The 19,565-nt window shown below is 43.3% G+C and overlaps 1 protein-coding gene across 4 annotated transcripts in view; it reads left to right on the plus strand.

Moving 5' to 3' along the window:
* LOC124263734 overlaps window positions 1-19,565 on the plus strand; it is a 45,294-nt gene that overhangs the window by 13,886 nt on the left and 11,843 nt on the right. For 2 of the 4 annotated variants that reach the window (XM_046698398.1, XM_046698399.1), the window contains exon 4: window positions 6,072-6,482. The exons of the other annotated variants lie outside the window; for them this stretch is intronic. In XM_046698398.1, coding sequence (XP_046554354.1) covers window positions 6,072-6,482 — 411 coding nt within the window. The remainder of the gene's footprint in view (window positions 1-6,071; window positions 6,483-19,565) is intronic. 4 annotated transcript variants of the gene reach the window in all.

The raw sequence follows: 19,565 nt of genomic DNA on the forward strand, positions 1-19,565 counted from the left end.
TTCTGCCGAAGCAAGCAACTAGATTTGCTCGGGGTCAGGATCTCCACTGGGTTAGTCTTGGGAGTGGGACTGGTAATCCGTCATCTGTCTATTGCGAATTCCAACACTATTATGGGGTCTTCTGGGCAAATCCACTCTGTGTAATCCGTCGTAATCTCGGGTCCTCTTGGGCAAATCCACTCTGTGTAATCCGTCATCTGTCTATTGCGAATTCCAACACTATAATGTGGTCCTCTGGGCAAATCCACTCTGTGTAATCCGTCAATTCAACACAACCTCCAATAAATACGCAACCCAACTGTGGTCGCCTGTGGAGGAATTGACTTGTCTTTGTGCGTTTGTGACGGGTACAACCTGTAGGGTGGGTATGTCTTCACTAACACACAGTATCATCCCTATTTAACAGTTCTTGCTGACGATGCAATCACTATACATTCTACGCTGCTTTTAGCAAAGATGTCCAATAGCTTTGGATAGGACTTTGTCGCCTTTGTTTTTCTTTTAACGATGTCTACTGGAAGATGAGTACATGTATTTTATATTCAACTTTTATTCAACACATGATTACCACACAGCAAGTATTAATGCATTATTGTTTTATTCACTGTTGACAAATCTGGCGTGGACTCTATCGACGAAACAGTGCATATATACGACTCACACTTTGCTAAGGATCACAAAAATTCCCAACTTTACTTAAACATAGATCTATAATTTGAAATTGTATCCATTTAAAACTTGATAAATAATGATATGGTAGCACCTCTTTAGGCAAACAGTCACTTTAATCTAACCTTATGCACCTGATACATGAGTAACCATAAAAATAGTTTCCGTGGCACCAATCAACCATTTTGAAAAATCATGGAACCAGTCACTGACAAGTACACAACACCTGTCAATAGCAGGTATGGGATCCACAAGATGCAGTGACATACTGAAACCTAGGATCCATGCTTACAATGAGCTTAGATACTTAAACCAAATTAGACCCCACATAATAGTTTTCTGTTGAATCAATGATTTGATCCTTAGCAAAGTTTGAATAGTATATTAACAAAGGACCAATGACCTATCTCTCTCTGAACCTCGGCAGTAAGTGGTTCAACCCTGCCTGGCTAGATATAACAGGAAACTGTTTCCAGAAATGTGTTAGGTTTCTCACCGTGTTTACTTTTAATGCTAAAACTGGTAATATTGCTGTGGGTTATTATAGTGGGTGTTGACTACATAATTAGACCCCCAAGATTATAACTTGAATTTGCTAAGATACAGGGAAGGGAAATCGAGATGATCAAAAAGGAAAACGTTTGGATATAAACTCTAAGATCTGAACATCTGTAACGGACGTGCATGGAGAGATAATAGCAAAACAAAGTGTAACGATGGGAGCTTATTGTACTGTTTTGTAGTCGAAAATATCTGTACTAATATAGCATACCTGCACTTTTCCTTTTTAATGATTAAGAGTGAGTGAGTATCGTTTTACGCCGCATTTAGCAATATTCCAGCAATATCACGGCGGGGGACACCAGAAATGGGCTTCACACATTGTACCCATGTGGGGAATCGAACCCGGGTCTTCAGCGTTACGAGTCAACGCTTAAACCACAAGGCTACCCCACCGCCCCTTAATGATAAGGACGTTTTACAGTATTGACATTTTTTATGTTATGTGTCCTGTTCTCTTTACGCTGAACATATCCATTGTTTGAACCTGCCATGGAAGATGCCGCTACTGGTCGAACAGGTGTAGACGATATGCCAGAACATGACCACTCATAGGACTCTGAAATTCTGCGATTCTACATGAGAAAAAATACAGTAGACCCAGTGAGCCAAAGGGTCGTCAGGCAGATACAGATGGTTTGATTAACAGCTGATGACTTCACGCTTGTGTCGAGACAACGAGTTGCAAAACTTAATAATACAAAATATGTAATTGATAAACTAGTTTGTTTGAGTATTTATCCTAAAGGCTTGGGCTGTTTAGGAGAACTCTTCACAACTGAAGAATTTACACCGTGTTGCATCGACTTCTTCAAGTCATTTGGCGAGAAGGATTGTTTTGTTAACATATGAATGTAATGTAATCTTTGAAGGGCATTTAGAAGTGGAATGCATAAGAACAGCAAGATATATGGATGTCAACTTCTTTATTGTGAATAACACAACGTTTTGGAGAAGGAGCAAGCATACGCTCAGAAACGTCGTGTTATTCACAATATAGAAGTTGACATACATATATCTTGCTGTTCTTATATGAATGTGTTTGTGTGCTTGTGTGTTTTGATGTTTTGATGTTTGTGTGCTTGTGTTTTTGGATGTTTGGATGTTTGTGTGTTTGGATGTTTGGATGTTTGTTTGGATGTTTGTGTGTTTGGATGTTTGTTTGGATGTTTGTGTGTTTGTGTTTTTGGATGTTTGGATGTTTGTGTGTTTGTGTTTGGATGTTTGTGTGTTTGGATGTTTGTGTGTTTGGATGTTTGTGTGTTTGGATGTTTGTGTGTTTGGATGTTTGTGTGTTTGGATGTGTGAATGTTTGTGTGTTTGGATGTTTTTGTGTTTGGATGTTTGTGTGTTTGGATGTTTGTGTGTTTGGATGTGTGAATGTTTGTGTGTTTGGATGTTTGTGTGTTTGGATGTTTGTGTGTTTGGATGTTTGTGTGTTTGGATGTTTTTGTGTTTGTGTGTTTGGATGTTTGTGTGTTTGGATGTTTGTGTGTTTGGATGTGTGAATGTTTGTGTGTTTGGATGTTTGTGTGTTTGTGTGTTTGCATGTTTGGATGTTACTGATTTCAGCATGATGTGGATTGGTTTAATGTGAACAGCACATAGCAATCGCTTAGCTCTCAGGTCGTCATAAAACCAGTTTCAGTTAGGCTTAAATTGCCCTTCCATATTACCACGGCTCGCCGACTTCCATGGAGAATGGTGCACACTAAGTTGCCTGACATTTGTATCTTCATCAAAACTAGGTTGTCTGTTTCTGGGCGTTATCTACAGCAGGGCGACACTCGCGACTCGCGAACGGGTTGGTCGCCCACAGGTGACGTCATGTTAACAAGACAACCATTCTCGGTTGGTGCATCTACAGCGCATCAGACAACTTCTGATTGAGACGAATTAGTGGCAGAATCATGGCTCCAAACCTGCGCCCGGATCCAAAGAGCCAATTTTTGCTGACTCAGGTTTTACTGCTTCAGCAATATCTCTTGCTCTTTTAAGTGTCTGGTGTATTTCACGGAAACGTTTCACACAAACGTAAGGAGTCTGATTAAACTCTGTTTCGGACCTGCCTCAAATCGGAAGAGTCCGTTTCAGTTCCAGTTAAAATACACCTGCTCTGCTTGGTCATTGCAAATCTGTCCATTACCTTTCAGTAATGGAGACTTTCCCTGAGAAAAGTCACCATTACTAACATTGAATATTACTCATTACTAAAATAGAACAAACATAACTTCACACTTTATCGTTTATTTTGATTTTTTCCCAGAAATTACAGTTAGATGACATTCACACTAACAGTAACAGAAATGTTGTTTTTACTGTCGTCAGACTTATCTATGTTAGTACTAGAACAGGCGGTAGAACTGGCTGACACAGGAACTGAAGCTTGACCTTGCAGAAGAGAACTCAACTTCCTTCTTTGAGCCGAGTTGGTACGCTTATAGCTCCTCACTGCGCTTGACCGGTGCCCAGTTACCTCGCATATCAATTGCTCGTCAACACCAGCATCATACAAACGAGTGGCGGCTGTGGCTCGTAGTGAGTGGTTGGTCCTGTGTCCGGTCAGTCCAGCTCTTTGGCAAATGTCAGACTCCGTAGCAGCTAGACTGTGGCGGCCAACTGCTTGACTGCTGTACCATACGTCGCCCACTGGATTTCGTAATGGTCGCAAGTAGAAGGGGTCACTGTCTGTTTTGGGGGGTGGTCTATGGGTTAAATATTTGTCAAAGCGTTCAACCAAACACCTTTCTGGCTTGTCAACGTTCTCATAGGCCCTCACAGATTTTGCTTTACACTTCCGATGCTTAAGGCCCCCCTGATTGGACTTAGATAAGACGTCCTCAGTATAGATCAGAACACGTCCGTGTTGATCAGACGATAACGAAAACTGAGAAGTCCTTCCGACGCGCAAATGTCGGTGTTCCTGGCCACCCTTGAGGGCGAAATTAATCCCAACCAAGTAGAAAATAGTGTCCAATAATTGCTTAGGGTTATCACTCCCAAGAACACCTTTTGCCCATAGAACTTCCTCTTCCTCTGGCGTGATCACTTCGGCTTGAACCGCTGGCTTACTGGATGGATCCTTAGCGCGTTGTTTCATCATGTTATCCGGGGTGCTCTTTATTTGCAAAAAGGCGTCATCAGTTAGGAACTTGTAGGCTTTGTCAATGCTGTCCATGTGTAATTGGAGATAGATCACAAGTCCATATAACGTGTCAGACGGGAAATCAGTGCCGTCCGTCTTCTTCGCCTCACAGACAAATCTGGAAATAGTATAGTTCAGTTCGTCAACGCTCATTTCCTCCAGCGGTACCATAATGAAGCTTAGGTTCCTGGAAGTGTCCGCTGCTAGGTTGTTTCTGTTACTTTGCCATTCTCTGAATAAAGTTGTAGCCCATTTCATTTTTGATACTGTGCTGTCGGCAAACCTGAAAGGTCAAATGATAAGATATAGAGTATATGGTATCATAAACTACTATATGCTAAACTTCAACTTTAAATACTCCAAAGTGTTCGAAACTGACGACAGACAATAAACTGAGAACGGTCATAAATGTTAAACACAATCGCTAACAGAATTAACATTATCATTTTAAAGTAAACATCCGAAAGGAACATGTACTTACTTTTTGGTTTGTAGATCATTCAGTATGTTGTCAGGAACGGGCTCGTGAAAACGACTGCCACTGTGGGTAACCGACGTCTCCGACCCGTTCCCTCCCTTCTTGTCAGTTTCATACGTAGTTTCATCAGTGATTGCTTCTCAGCGACTATACAAGATGCCAGTAACTCGTCATCCGACTGAGTGATTTTGTCACCAAAACCCTCCAAACCATAACTTTATCAGCAGTTTCATCTGAAGATATATCCGAATATTGCGTTGTGTATGTTGACTGGGTCAAAAACATTCCGTCATCATCTGAGCTATCGATGTCCATCCTTACGACTGTCTTCTGACACGTGGTTCAAGAAATGGAGACATACGGGTTTTCGCGCACAAAATCACGTGCATCTTATACCATTATTAAAGTAATGGAGACATACAGGTTTATACAAACCAAGCGTGCAAGGTATGACATTTGCTGACGTAATGGAGACATACGGGTTAACACGGGTACAAAGCACGTGCGAGTTATTTCATTTGGTGAAGTATTGGAGAAATACGGGTTTACACGCATACAACGCACGTGGAAAGTGGCAGTTCGTATAGGAGAAAGTCCGAGTATCTGTCCATTTCTGAAAGCTAATGGAGACGAGGCTCCATTAGCTTTCAGGAATGGACAGATACTCGGACTTTCTCCGACTTAAAAATACACCCAAACCTAACGGGGAATACAATGCAGATCAATGAACACCAAATATTTTTTCAGTTAAACCTTAATAAACCATTTTAGAAATAAATATCCGCTTGTATTCGGTAAAAGTATTAAATCAATTCTCTCCTTAGTGGGGACCCTCTATACGTCAATGAACGTAGATCACAGACGTACCGGTACTGCCGGTGCATTCTCTGCTGAAAGACCTCTTTTGCAGACTTTGGTCAGTGTCTACCGTAATACAACTGTACGCTATTTGTACCATGAAAGAAGAAATGGAGAACTATCAGAGAATATTTCCACCTTTCTCACAGTTAGGTTACCATCACCCTGCGTTGGTGGTCGACCCGATCGGGTGGTCCGGCTATGTGGGTTGTTGTCCCGTTACGACGAGCATGGGTTGCTGTAGACCTATTTTAGACAATTCTCTACAGAAAGCCGTAATATATCGTGAGAGAACCAATTGACCACGCACTCATGCCATGATTCTGAGAAGTTTGTTCATTGACGTGTGCTGTATTTCAGGCTCCATCGTTTGTGAAAAGGTTAATCTCGCAGACCTGAAAGGAAAAACAAACAACCTTTGTTACAATGAAGAAAGTAAACAGATCAAGTGTCCTAGAAATCAGAGACTTTTGATACAGGCGCTGTTGCAAAGAGTACACTCACCTGAGGAAGAGGACCCCAGTTCCTGTAGCAAATCCTTCAGTGATAACTTTTATGACATTGGAAGATGCCTATTAAACACTTCGGATGTGCAGGAGAAGACGGCCTATGAGGCAGCGATAAGGGAGGTTCTGGAGGAGTGTAGTCAGAAGAGGTACTGCATCCTGGAGAGTGACAAGACGTCCTCTATCCATGGTCTCAAGGACCTTCCAGTCGGAGAGGAGAACAGACACCCGTCACACCTGGTGGTAATGAATCAGTGTGTTAAAGGTAAGGATCTCGCCATACAGGCCCATTACTTATTATTCTGCTAATAGTGGGGTTTGCCGAACTTAAATATTTACCATCTTGAGTTGATGACTGTAATATTTGAAACTATGTCATTTCCTTTGATAATGTTGACCTTGACCTGTGGTTTTTCAATAATTACCGAACATACCGAACAAAGTCAGCCTTGACTTGTATGTACATTCTCTAATTTTAAGCCAGCACCGGCGTAGCTACCGTTATTGAAAAATGCCCGGGCTTACACATGATTGTTGCTAAAAAGGTTGAGCAAGCCGTCAGTACTATTTACTAGTGTTGTGGACTATGTGCTGGCATCGCATGATTCATCAATTGTAATTAAAGATTTTCAGGTGATTAATTACTCAGTTTGCTACAGTGACATTCGTGAACTTTTGTGCATCACGTTTGGAAATGCCATTGTAAAAAATGTTGATGATTATATAGAAAATGTCGAAAATGTACTCTCAGATTATCCAAAGCGATTTGATCCAGTTAGGTCATGTGACTTTGTTAATTGCACTGATACCTCAAGCCTGCATAACATGCTCACGAGAGCACGTGAAGCCCGTGCAGGTCGCTGTGACCCGTCGTGCACCGTTACAGATGTCACTGACAAGCTGGGTCAGGTCTTTTTACAAGCTGCTACGCAGGTATTTGGCCGAAGAAATGTTAGTAAAGGCCGTAATTTATGTAGAAAATCTAGTTCATGCCAATGGTATAATAAAGATTGTCTTGTGATGAAAAGGAAATATAGAAGACTAAGAAGGAAATATAGAAGACTAGATCAGGAGTTGATAAAGAAAATGTTAAGAAATGTAATCGTGTATATAAGAACACTGTTAAGTGGCAATATAGAAAGTTTGTTGTTGAAACTAAAAGTAATTTTTCACGCATCGCAAAAAATTACCCTTCAGCATTTTGGAAGTTCTTTAAAGACAGAAAAGTAGCAAATGCCAACGTTCCTCTGGATGATTTTTATAATTTCTTCAAGAATGTAAATGCCGCAGATGAATCTAATGATAATGTAAATGACGTTTTTGACATAGATATGGTCCCTGAGAATGATGTGCTTGATAAGGATATTACTGTTGAAGACATTTTGAAGTGTATTAATCATTTAAAGACACGGAAGAATGTCGGAATAGAGAGAATAGAAAATGAGAATATTTTTCATACTAAGCATGAATTTATTGAGCTATATTATGAGTTGTTTAACTTGGTTTAGGAATGTGGTACCGTACCCCAGTCATGGCTGATAGGAATAATTAAGCCTATTTACAAACAGAAAGGTAATGTAAATAATCCTGAAAATTATAGGCCAATAACTATTTTGTCATGCCTTGGAAGGCTTTAACTTCTGTTTTAAATTATCGCCTTAGTACTTTTCTTGATGATAATGATATGTTAAGTGAGGCACAGGCGGGCTTCCGAAAGGGATACTCTACTTTAGATAATATCTTTGTTTTAAATGGACTAATTGATATACTTAAATCTAAGAAGAAAAAGTTATATAGTGCTTTTATAGACTTTCAAAAGGCTTTTGATAATGTCTGGCGTGTGGGACTTTGGCAATCAATGATTAAACTCGGAATTACTGGGAAAGTTTTAAAGGTTATTTATAATATTATGATAATATCAAGTCTTGTGTGTCAACAGGTGGAAACGATTCTACCTATTTTGACTGTTGTAAAGGCGTACGCCAGGGAGAAAATCTATCACCTCTCCTTTTTTCACTGTTTATTAATGACGTTGTGTCATACCTAGCGACTAATGCCTGTGATGGTGTAGAAACTGATGATATATTTAGATTTGTTGAGATTTTTGTACTGATGTATGCTGATGAAATGGTTTTATTTGCTGAAAGTCCGGATGAGTTACAGCGTAGTATCAATATGTTTAGAGAATATTGTGTAAAGTGGAAGCTAAAATTAAATATCGAAAAGACTAAAGTAGTCATATTTGGCTCTGGAACTGCAAGAGTGAATTTTCCCAAAAATTATTTTGGTGACGTACCTTTGAACATGTCTGACACTTATACTTACCTTGGAATAAATCTTCATAAGACTCGGAAATATAATGCTGCCATTACATCTTTAAGAGAACAAGGCCTGAAAGCAATGTTTTGGTTGTTAGCTAAAGCAAGAAATTTACGCTTACCGCCAGACTGCCTGTGATAAAGCACTCGACCATATGGTTGTACCAATATTATTATATAGTTGTGAGATATGGGGCTCTAGTAAGTTTGAAAAGTTAGAATTAGTTCATAGATTGTTTATTAAGAAGGTGCTCCATTTACGTAGAAGTACCCCGGCTTATATGTTATACGGCGATACTGGACGCCCCCCTTTAAGTATTAATGTTAAAAAAAAGAGTATTATCCTATAGTTGTAAAACTTTAGAAAATGAAAACCAAAATAAACTTACACTTAAAGTGTACACTAAATTATTACAGTTGACAAGTATACTGAATACCAGCCAGCTTGACATTATGTTAAATCTATTTTAGACGATTGTGGATTTTCATATATCTGGTATAATCAGAATTGTATTAATAGGAACTGGCTCCTTTGTAAAGTTGAACAAATTCTAACAGATCAGTTTATAACACAATGGCAATATGAAAAATCCTTATCGTCTAAGGGTAAAACATATGACAGTATAAAACCGTGGTTTGGTGCTGAAGACTATATTTTATTACCAGACAGAATTTCACAACCGCTTATTGATGTTTAGAACTGGTAATACTAGGCTACCTGTCGAAGTAGGACGCTGGCATCATGTGCCTGTTAATGACCGACAGTGTCTGATGTGTAACTCCAGTGAAGTGGGTGATGAGTACCACTATATTTTTTCGTGTAATTCTTTGTTAACAGATAGAAATAAGTCATTACCAAAGTATTGTTGTACAAGACCCAATTACTTTAAACTGCATAATCTTTTTATGGAAAGAAATTACACAACTGTTGATAACTTCAGCAAATACATTACATGTATTTTTCTAACCCTTTCAAAAACTTCAATGATATTACTTTATGTATCACTGCATATCTGTGCTATGTACATTACATATACTTATGTCAACCTATCAAAAGTTCAATGATGTGCCTTGTATCAATATCAATATTGCATTATGAATCACTGCATATCTGTGCTATGTACATTACATGTACTTATGTAAACCTATCAAAAGTTCAATGATATTGCCTCGTATCAATATCAATATAACATTATGAAGCACTGCATATCTGTGCTATGTACCACTGTGAGTGGTTTTAGTGAAAAAATGAACTTGAACTTAAACTATTTAAACATAAAGCTTTGCAACCTATCGGGCTTACACAAAAAATATTTGGCTTGCTACGCGCCTGGTCAGTGACAGACATGATTTGAACCTCAGGTAGTGAGTAGTAGACAGGATGACAGTCCTGGACCAGGGTAATCTAAGGCTTCATTTAATAGATAAAGCCTTAGTTGGACCCTTACCATTACCATCTACTACAGAGCTTTATTTCATAAAATAAGACTTTTTCAAGCAAAATGTCCCAATTCCCAAAGAAATGTATTGCGCTCCAAAGGGGAATTGTGTCTCTCACATCACACGAAGTTGTGACGGTGGGATACGAACCCCACATGCACAGCTTGCGTAGACTATACATAATGGGTCGACTGAGCTACCGCGGACTTAGCTGAAGTAGGTCAGTTTAACGGGTAGATCATGCGCACCCACGCATCACGTGACACGTTGTCTGGAATCAATAATTCCTGTCTGGCCCATCCATCATAGTGCATTTTTCATTTTATCTATGTTAACATGTCGCTATGTCACGTTGGCCTCAACGAAACAGTTTAATGTAAATCGTCTGTTATATTTTTGGTGTTCGTTATAAAGGCTTGCCGGGCTTTTTGTACTCCCTGTTCTATATACTTTTTTTTCTCGGATTCACTGATAGTAGTACTTTTACGGGACTTGGACTGAATATCTTGTTTCATTTTGTTATATTTTGTGATTTCTGATAGCACCAAACGAAACTCTTCCTCAGAGATTTTAGAGTCTGTGAGCGCGGTGGAAATATGATCATCTATTGTGTTTAACTTCGCTTCAGCCAGAATTCTAATTTCATCGTGTTTCAATGCCTTACGATGCAGTCTGCGGGATACAAATTTAAGTACCAATCCTAACACTCCTGACACCCCAGCCGTTATTTCGAGTCCCATCACTATAGGTACAGCCACGATGGTGGTTAATAACCCAACACCTGCCACCCCTAGTCCCATGCTGGTTGTCATAAGGGCAGTGTCAGCCCCGTCCACGGCATTGAAAACTCTATGGTATTTCTTATATAATGCTTTACGCTTGTCGCGGTCTTGTTCTAGTTGACGTCTTACATCACATAATTGTCTCAAGCGGAACCCGTCTACGGTTTCCAGAGTCTTCGCTACTTCATCTATGCCTGGATACAATCCCATCCTATAATATATATTACAAAAGATATTTTAATTGGGTTTCAGTTAACAGTCGATTAACGTACTTGAGGCTTATAAGGTGTAAATCCTCATGTAGGAGAATAGTGGAGAAGTTAATAGGTAACTTTGCATCCACACTATCCCCCTCGGAGGGTATTATTGAGGGGGTTATAGAACCCGTTGAGGGGTCCGGTTGTATGACGATGGTGCGGTGACGTTCACTACTGTTCTGGGGATTCCAGTGTATTATCACCCCGGGTACAAGTTGTTGGTCTAGATTATTATTATTAACTCTAGTGATATACACTTCTATGATGAGTGTGGAGCCTGGTGACACAACTGGAATATCCGATCGGGTTCTGTAGCATTTATACTGTAACTCACCCCCGATGAATGATAGTAACATATTAGGTAAAACCGGTCTTAGTACAATCGTTGTATTAGGTCCCGGAACGAAACACCCGAGCGCGGTACCGCTATTCTTAATTTCAGAGATATACCCATCTTCTTTTGATGTGATATAAGGTGAGGCGAGTGTTAAGTTGACTATCCATTTGGGCTCTTTAAAATCTGATAACGACACCCGCCTATACACGTTGTCTTTCAAGTGTAGGATGTATAAGGTGTCTTCCTCACCAGGCTGATCGAATCCCTCCGTGTCCCCTAAGTCGTTAAGTGTAGTGTTGGGTCGAAGCCAAGACATTGCTATAATACTATTACGATATAATTTCCAACTGGTTTTCTGATAATAGTTCAGGGGTGCACTTCACCCCCATGAAGTGTATGTTGTCGGGTAGGAAGATCTTGGTTAGTGATATAGTGTCTTCCACGACCACGGTGACACCCTGCAGACTGGTTTTGGAGTCGACACCCACCCGCACGTAAACGTTGCAAACGTGATACTGTTGTTGTTTCCCCCACCGGAGTTTGACCCCCTTCACGATCTCTACATCATCCCGCGATGGTTCCCCTAGGTAGACTTGGATGATCAGTGTTGAGTTCGCCGGTAGACTCTCCAGGATCCTGACCACGCCTTCGAATTCAGACACCAACTGCAATACCACGTTTTGCATGCCCGCTTTACTCGATAGCATGTGGGCTGCCATACTGGCGAGTGGGCTGATGACTACGCTACGTCTCTGAGTCGGGATGTAAGCCACGAGCAGGGTTCCGTTGTTCACGACTTTGTTTAGGTGGTTGTCTTTGTTATCCGTGAACACGTAGGGGGAGCCGAGCCTAATATTGAGAAACCAGTCGACTTTACCCGGTAATAACACCCACTTGTCATCATCGGTGAAAACGAGCGTATATGGTTTAGTTTCGGGCGACGGTAGTGCTCTCAACATCGGTTAAGTCGAACAGTTTGCCCCCGAACGATGGGTATATCATCCAATTATCACCGGTGTTGACAAGGGTGTACTTAGTGTTGATTGCCGCTCTTGAGGTATCTACTATATCGCTTAGGTTGCTAGTACCACCGGAGGGGACTTCAACGCGTTTGTAAATGCTGTTTTTAAGTTGCAAGGCGTACACTTTACCATCTACTCCGGGGTCGTCGAATCCGCGTGTGTCCCCGAGATCGGAGATCCCCACATTGATGCATTTTTTCAACTTCATTCCGGGACCTTGTGCGCTGGTCATTTTATGTGCAGCGTTACGCTGAGGTATCCTATATTCACGAGATTATGATTTATATCTAACACCGATATTATCAGCTCAGGGATGTTGCCCTGGGTTAACCTCTTATACTGCCGCGGTGAAAACGACTCGGTTCTGCCGTCGTTGTATTTCTCCGTTTTCACCGGTACGGCTCTCAGTATAGTGGAAGGGTGACCCCCTTGAATGTTGTCCGTTGTGCTAACCTGGCTGAGATGAATGCACAGCTCTCGGTACGGTACTAGGTCGGGTAACTTCGTGCCTGTGGCGGTAGTCGTTGGTTTTATCTCTTCAGGCTGTATACCGAGTGTCCTCGCCAGTGGTCGACCGAGCCTCAAGGAGTTTCTTCCGTTGTTGATTAACACCACTGTACCGTTTGAGTCGTTCATCTTGAGTTCGGCTCCCAATGGTTTGAATACCTCGTCGCTTAGAGAGCACACGCTGTAGTAACCGTCAATTATCTTGTTGCTAGCGCCACCTACGAACAGTTTATTGTTGCTAGCGTTGATGTTAGTCCATCGTGGTAGGTAGGTGATATCGCACAGTGCGACTTCGAGTTGACCCGACGTGTTATCGATCGCGTGCGTCAGCTGAACGGCCTCGCCGCTCGTTATTCCTGGAAGTGTTATGTACATGTTATATAAACTCATTATATAATAGTTTTAAAACATGAAGATCGTGGTCGCTGATGGATTGTATTTCGACGCCCAGTTCATAGATGTGTTCGATAAGTATAAGTTTTCGGTGACTAACGTTAAGACAGTGCACGCTTGGTTCAACAACCCGATGCAGTTCTGGCAGAATCAACTCAACTTCGCAGTGTGGTGCGCTACAACGGGGTGTGGTGTATCCGACACTCGGCGTGGACCGCTGAGTCAGTCTGTGTTCACGTTTCACGTGTACTACCAGGTCAGGCGTATCCTCAAAGAGATCAGCGCTCCACTCTCACAAGAAAAAGCGTGGAATGCAGTAAACAACCAATACGATAGACGGGCCTACGAACGTATTTGCAACGAATTCGGAATCGACACTAAAACGGATTGGCGTTTGCCGGGACCGAACCACGGATTGGGTATTCCTATCGTTCACAACATGCCTCTCGTGGAAGCCAGCAAGAAGTTGCAAGATTGGGGATACAAGTCGTATCATCATATCACAACCAACGAGTGGGATGACCGTTACATGGCATTCGACGACAGCAAGGATTACCGAGTTTGGAGGTTCGAGCAGGGGGGTGACTGGAAAAAGTTCATGTTGGAATCGAAAGGGTATACTCGTGCCGGCACCGAACGCTTGAATGACTCGATTCGAACGTACGTGTGGGCGCTGTTGGGTGCGCAGACGCAAACGCGTTCCAATATCCTAGGCAAAGGGACTGCTTACGACGCTCAGAAACAGTTCGTTGTCAACGTTGAGGATGCTATCAATGCTCCAGTTGATCTCCCGAGTGCCATCAAACGCTACCAAGACGTGTTGGAATATGCCAGGTCGAAAGTCGACTACGTGTTCGACGTGGGACTGTACATGGCTCCGAGCGATATGCAACTGAGAGTAAAAAAAGTGGTGGGCTACAACAACGAAATAGTTATAGCCACGGCGGGTCAAAAGTTGGGCGTCAACCTCGATGTCAACGTCCCCCACGTCCCACCACCCACGACCGGTGAAACGGGTATAGTGGCACCACCCCCGGAGCCTAGGGTTCAACACACACACCTACAGCCCCAGTCTGCAGCCTCCAATCAGCAGCACATCGATCGTAAAACAGCCATGGTGGTTGGTGGGGTAGCTTTGGGGCTCATTTGGTTAAAAATTCCTTAGCCGCTACGTACACCAGACCCGCCACGGCGACGATGGCTGCCCACAGGTTTTGACTAAGCCACGTGGCAGTTTTAGCCAGAGCGCTCAGCAACCACGAGACGATGCTACCCAGGATGCCGGGTAGGGCTTCGGCGGCCTTACCAGCCAGTTTAGCTAGAGTTTCCCCGAGTTTTTTAATCCAGTCTCTGACACCACCACCACCACTTGGTGCATGCGTGGGTGTACCACCACCGCCGGCAGGCGTCAGTGACACCACCAGGGTAGATATGATGAAGCCCAATGCAGTCAAAATGCTGGCGATGGTGATCCCTTGCTCCCGGAACAGGATTCGGATCCTGTCAGCTAACGTGGTGTCTTGGTGGAGGACTCGATCAACGGTTTCCCCGCACACGGCTGACCTGGGATCGAAGCTGGTCTCGGAAGGAGGATGCCGTTTCCAGCCGGGTCTTCCTTTCCTCTTCCAAATTACGTATTCGTTCCTCGATGGTGGCTTTCAGAGACTCGTCCTCCGTTTCACCGAGTTTGACCTTTTCATGGGCGATATGGTCGTCTATCGCGTCCAGTTTGGCCGTGTTGTTCACGAGATGGCCGCGAATGGTTTGCATGGCCATGTCCAGCCCCCGCAGTTCCCGAGCGGTAAATTCGAATCCGGGTAAGGGTTTGTCATGGTAGGTGGCCAACAGCTTTTCAATGTTATCAGTCATGTCTTGATCCGATGTGGCGCCCCTGATGTCTTGCAGATCTTGAAGGGGAAGGGCTTTAGGCCGTGCGCCCCCGTAATCTATGAAGCCTAGTTCATCGCGGATAAAGTCACCCCCATGGCGACTGCCGAGTGTTGATAAAGCAAGCGGTTCTCTAGTGCGCTTATTCATGAGATCGATCTCTGGGTGAGCCCTCAATCGCAGCGTGCCCTTGCCATCGACAAAAAACTTGGAATATTCTCGCCCCCACGGCTCTACGTAATTTCTATCCTCTTTTAAACCATCGTAAAACCCGTTGACGGCCTGCTTCACGAGTTCGTTGCCTTGCGAGAATGAGGTTTCATCATCCTCGAATGTTAGGGCACTATTATCCCACATATCATCCATAGGTATTTCTTCATGACCACCTTCAGCCATTATTTAGTATTAAAACTTATATATTTCATTTATATAACAATGTACGGTAGAAAACTAGATCCTTTCAGGAGATCGAGAGAGCCACTAGGTGTCAAAGCCGTGCGTCAGTCGGTGACCATCACCAACAATCCCAGCAAGATAGACCAGAATCAAACGCTGCTGGTTAGATTTCCAAACCTTGGCGCGAATGACCTCATTGTACCAGGCACTGTTCGACTGGCGTTCAACATCACGTTGACCTCCGACAACGACAAACGCGAGCTAGTGCGGAACGTAGGTCGAGCTATCATCAAGAAAACGACCATCAAGATCACCGGTAACGAGGTGCTGAGCATCGACGACAGCGACGTGTTTCACTGCTACAGGACCTCTGGAAAAGCGAGGGAGAACGCGTCAACGACGTGTACCAAGGTATCAGTAAATCGACCAGATCGCGCATTGGGTATGCCTTCACGGCAGACCAGTTAGCCAAGCTATCGGACGGTGAAAAGGCCATCGCTCAAGCGTACGGGAACCGGTTCTGCGTGCCGCTCGACTTCGAGTTGCTCACGGAACACGCGCCGTTTTACCAAGCCGCGCTGGGTGATAGGCTTGAATACGAGCTCACGTTTAACGACTACAGCAAAGTAGTGCGTACGCCGAACGGCGATGAAGCTAGTTATACCATAGACAACATCTCTCTGGAGTTCGACATGGTCACTAACCCGGAGCTGGCAAGGCAGGTTCGAAACCAGTACTCGGGTAATGTGGCCATCCTGTACGATCGTATACTGAGGCATAGATCTATCGTGCGGGATAAGAGCGACACTGTGTGGAATATCAACCTGAACGTGCCGGCGCGATCGATGAAAGGCATCCTGGTCGTCCCCGTGGAGGATTACGAACCGTTCCGGAGGGACAGCGAGAAGTTTTTCAACCCCGAGATCGAAAAGGTGGAAGTGACCATCGAGGGCGTGCCCAACCAGCTGTTTAGTCATGGTATGCGTGCGTACCAGCAGTGGGATGAGATAAAAAAGCTGCCGAGCAAACATCCATACATAGCCAAAGACCTGGACCTATCATCCGTGCAAATCGGCGAATACTTAACTAACAAGTACGCGCTGTGGTTGGACATGCGATCCACGGATGACGATAAACTACACGGTAGCGGCCGTAGAATAGACAATGGTAGCGAAGGAATTACTATCCAGATTACCAAGAAGGCTCAACCCGCTGGCAAGTTGAAATTATATCTGTACGTTATTATGGATGCGCAACTTAATATAGACAATGGGAGATTCGTGCAAGCCATCTATTGATTTGCCCCGCGACCCACACTGCGCCATAGTGTGCGGGCAGACTGGCTGTGGTAAGACCGTTTTCGTGTTGGATATGTTGGAGGGGTACTACAGGGATGTGTTCGACCACATCGTTATCATGTGTCCTACTCTGAGCATGAATAAAACGTACACGGAAAGACCTTGGGTTATGACGGACCCTGACGTACACAGAGTCGATCCGGGGCCACGTCTACAGGACTGGTTGAAAGCTTACCATATGAAATTTAAAGGGGAGTCGACGTTGTTCATACTGGACGACTGCAGCGCTAATCGCGAGATAACAAAAAAGAGAGATATGCTATCGTACCTGGCATTTTCAGGCCGACACGCAAAGCACAGCGTCTGGGTGCTAACGCAGAAGTTCAACTCGGTGTTGAAAGACCTCAGGGAGCAGACGCGATGGGTTGCCTTATTTCACTGCAAGGACAGGGATTCGTTCGAAGAGTGTTTGAGAGAGAACGATGTGATGAGCAAATTAGAACGGGAACGGGTGAAGAAACAGCTCGCTGAAACTAAACACGCTAAGCTCGTGCTTAAGACAGACCAACCAGTAGCCTATAGTGTGTTTTAGCTTAGCAATGCTTAGTAAATGCTTAGTAAATTTTAGCAATGTAAATGCTTAGCAAAGCTTAGCAATGCTTAGTATAAATACTTAGCATTTAGTTATAGCTATGGCATTTGAAGTGTTTGTCGTGTTCAACTTAACCTTTATTTCTCTGTGTTTCGCTTATATCGTATATTATATTGTTAAAACTAAAACTTACTTATCATATTATAGGATGGAGTGTGAGGAGTTGCTAGAGCAACTGTTGGTACCCCAATCACCACAGGTGGATGATGATAAGCGAGAGAAACTGGTGGCGTTGGCTGTTGGTGGCAAAGCCAAACATTACTTTGGGGAGTACACTCCGGATAAAATTCACAAAATGTCAGCCGAAGAAATCGATAAACTGTACGCTAAATACGAGGCTAGACTAGGTTCAGAAATGACAAAGACAATAGGATCGGCTATGACCCAGATATACACTGGTATTGCGTCATACTTCCTTCCCATCCCCCCGGAGCGCCGACTTTACTTGTGGGAAGACTTAGAGAAAGACCCTTTTATCGAACACGCCTTGAGCTCTATCAGCTGCGAGCTGTACCACAAATACGGTATGTTGTTAGCCCCGGTGACGGCGGCGATTATTACGGCAAAGCATTGTCAATTTGAGAGGAAAAATAATAATAATAGTATAGATGGATGCTGCACAGGAGACCCCCAAGGAGGAGACCCCTTCAGAGGAGACCCCACCCCAACAACTGGAGGAAACCTCCAGGGAGGTGACCCCTCCCACAGTAACCAGGCAGAAGAATCCTAAGAGAGTAGCTGCCGGTAAAAAACGGTGGTGTAACCAACATAAAATTATCAGGGTGACTCACCCGGAGCGACTCTTGTTAGTTGTATGCGCAACTGCTGCCGTGGCTATCTCATGGCTATATACACGAAGTGAGGGTCTCCCTACACCCCCGGAATTAAAGGTCAACCCGCATATCATGCAATAAAATATATATTTTTATATCATATACATAATGTCTGAGGGGAAAACGTTCGTCAACGACGCATACCACGCCACAGTGGTCACCAGTCTAGCCGTAGGATACGCTCGGTTGACCAAAATGGTGCTTAAACAACCAACTATCAAGCTAGATTTCAACCTGCAGGATATGGGTATGCTAATAATGAACCTTGGTATGGCGATGGCCACAAAAGACATCCTAGTAAAACAAGGAATAATACCTGAAGATATTATGAAATAAATATAAGGATGGCTACGATTGCTATGATGGTCGGTGGTGCGTTAGTGAATGCCCTGGCATTTTCCGGGAGTAATTTCCTCTCTCTAAACTACGAGAGTCACACGCGGCTGAAATACAGGCGGAGAGGAAGCGGCACGATCTCGCTATTGAGAACTTACAAATAGCACAGGCCGAGTACGCTAAACAACGCCTCCAGCGGATCGATTACATTAACGAACAACTCAGGCGTGAAAACCATGCCGTTCAAACATTCCACGATGTCGACGACGCAGCGAGACAATACTACTTATTAACTGGTAAACGATTGGAGCCACTACAGAAGCCAACACTCGCTCAGTACTACACACCATCCAAGGGACAAATGGACCGTGAACTGACCTTCATAGCGCTGGGTATAGCGGCGACTGCTTTGGTTGTGAAACAATTAGACTAATACACATATAAATATGTTAACATGTATAGATGTGAATACATACTTATGGGGAAGACCGAGACCTGTGGTAGGGGATGCGGTACTCATGGGTACTGTTATTCCCACATGGGAAGTCCCAACTACTCGTGTTCTGTGTGTGGTATAGGGAGTCAAAGGACACTATTGTTTATGTAAAGCTCACGGGGCGAACGTAGTCAGACATCACCTCATCTACGAGAATAAAAAGGCCTACATAAAAGAACGTAGGCGATTTCTCAAGATAGCAGTGTAGTGACCCAATTAGAGATTATTACACACTTACGTATAGATATGTTTGTGGAACTTGATCCCAGTGAAGACATCGAATCTCAGGTAAAAAACATACTCAAAGATAAACTGAACTTCAGATTTCAGGTAATATTGAAAATGGTATGGATTAAAGATGGTGTTAAGTATACTCGTCCCTTCGTATGTGTGG

Source organism: Haliotis rubra, unplaced genomic scaffold, assembly GCF_003918875.1.
Source record: "Haliotis rubra isolate DU_JTF1 unplaced genomic scaffold, ASM391887v1 Scf897, whole genome shotgun sequence".
NCBI classification, from domain to species: domain Eukaryota; kingdom Metazoa; phylum Mollusca; class Gastropoda; order Lepetellida; family Haliotidae; genus Haliotis; species Haliotis rubra.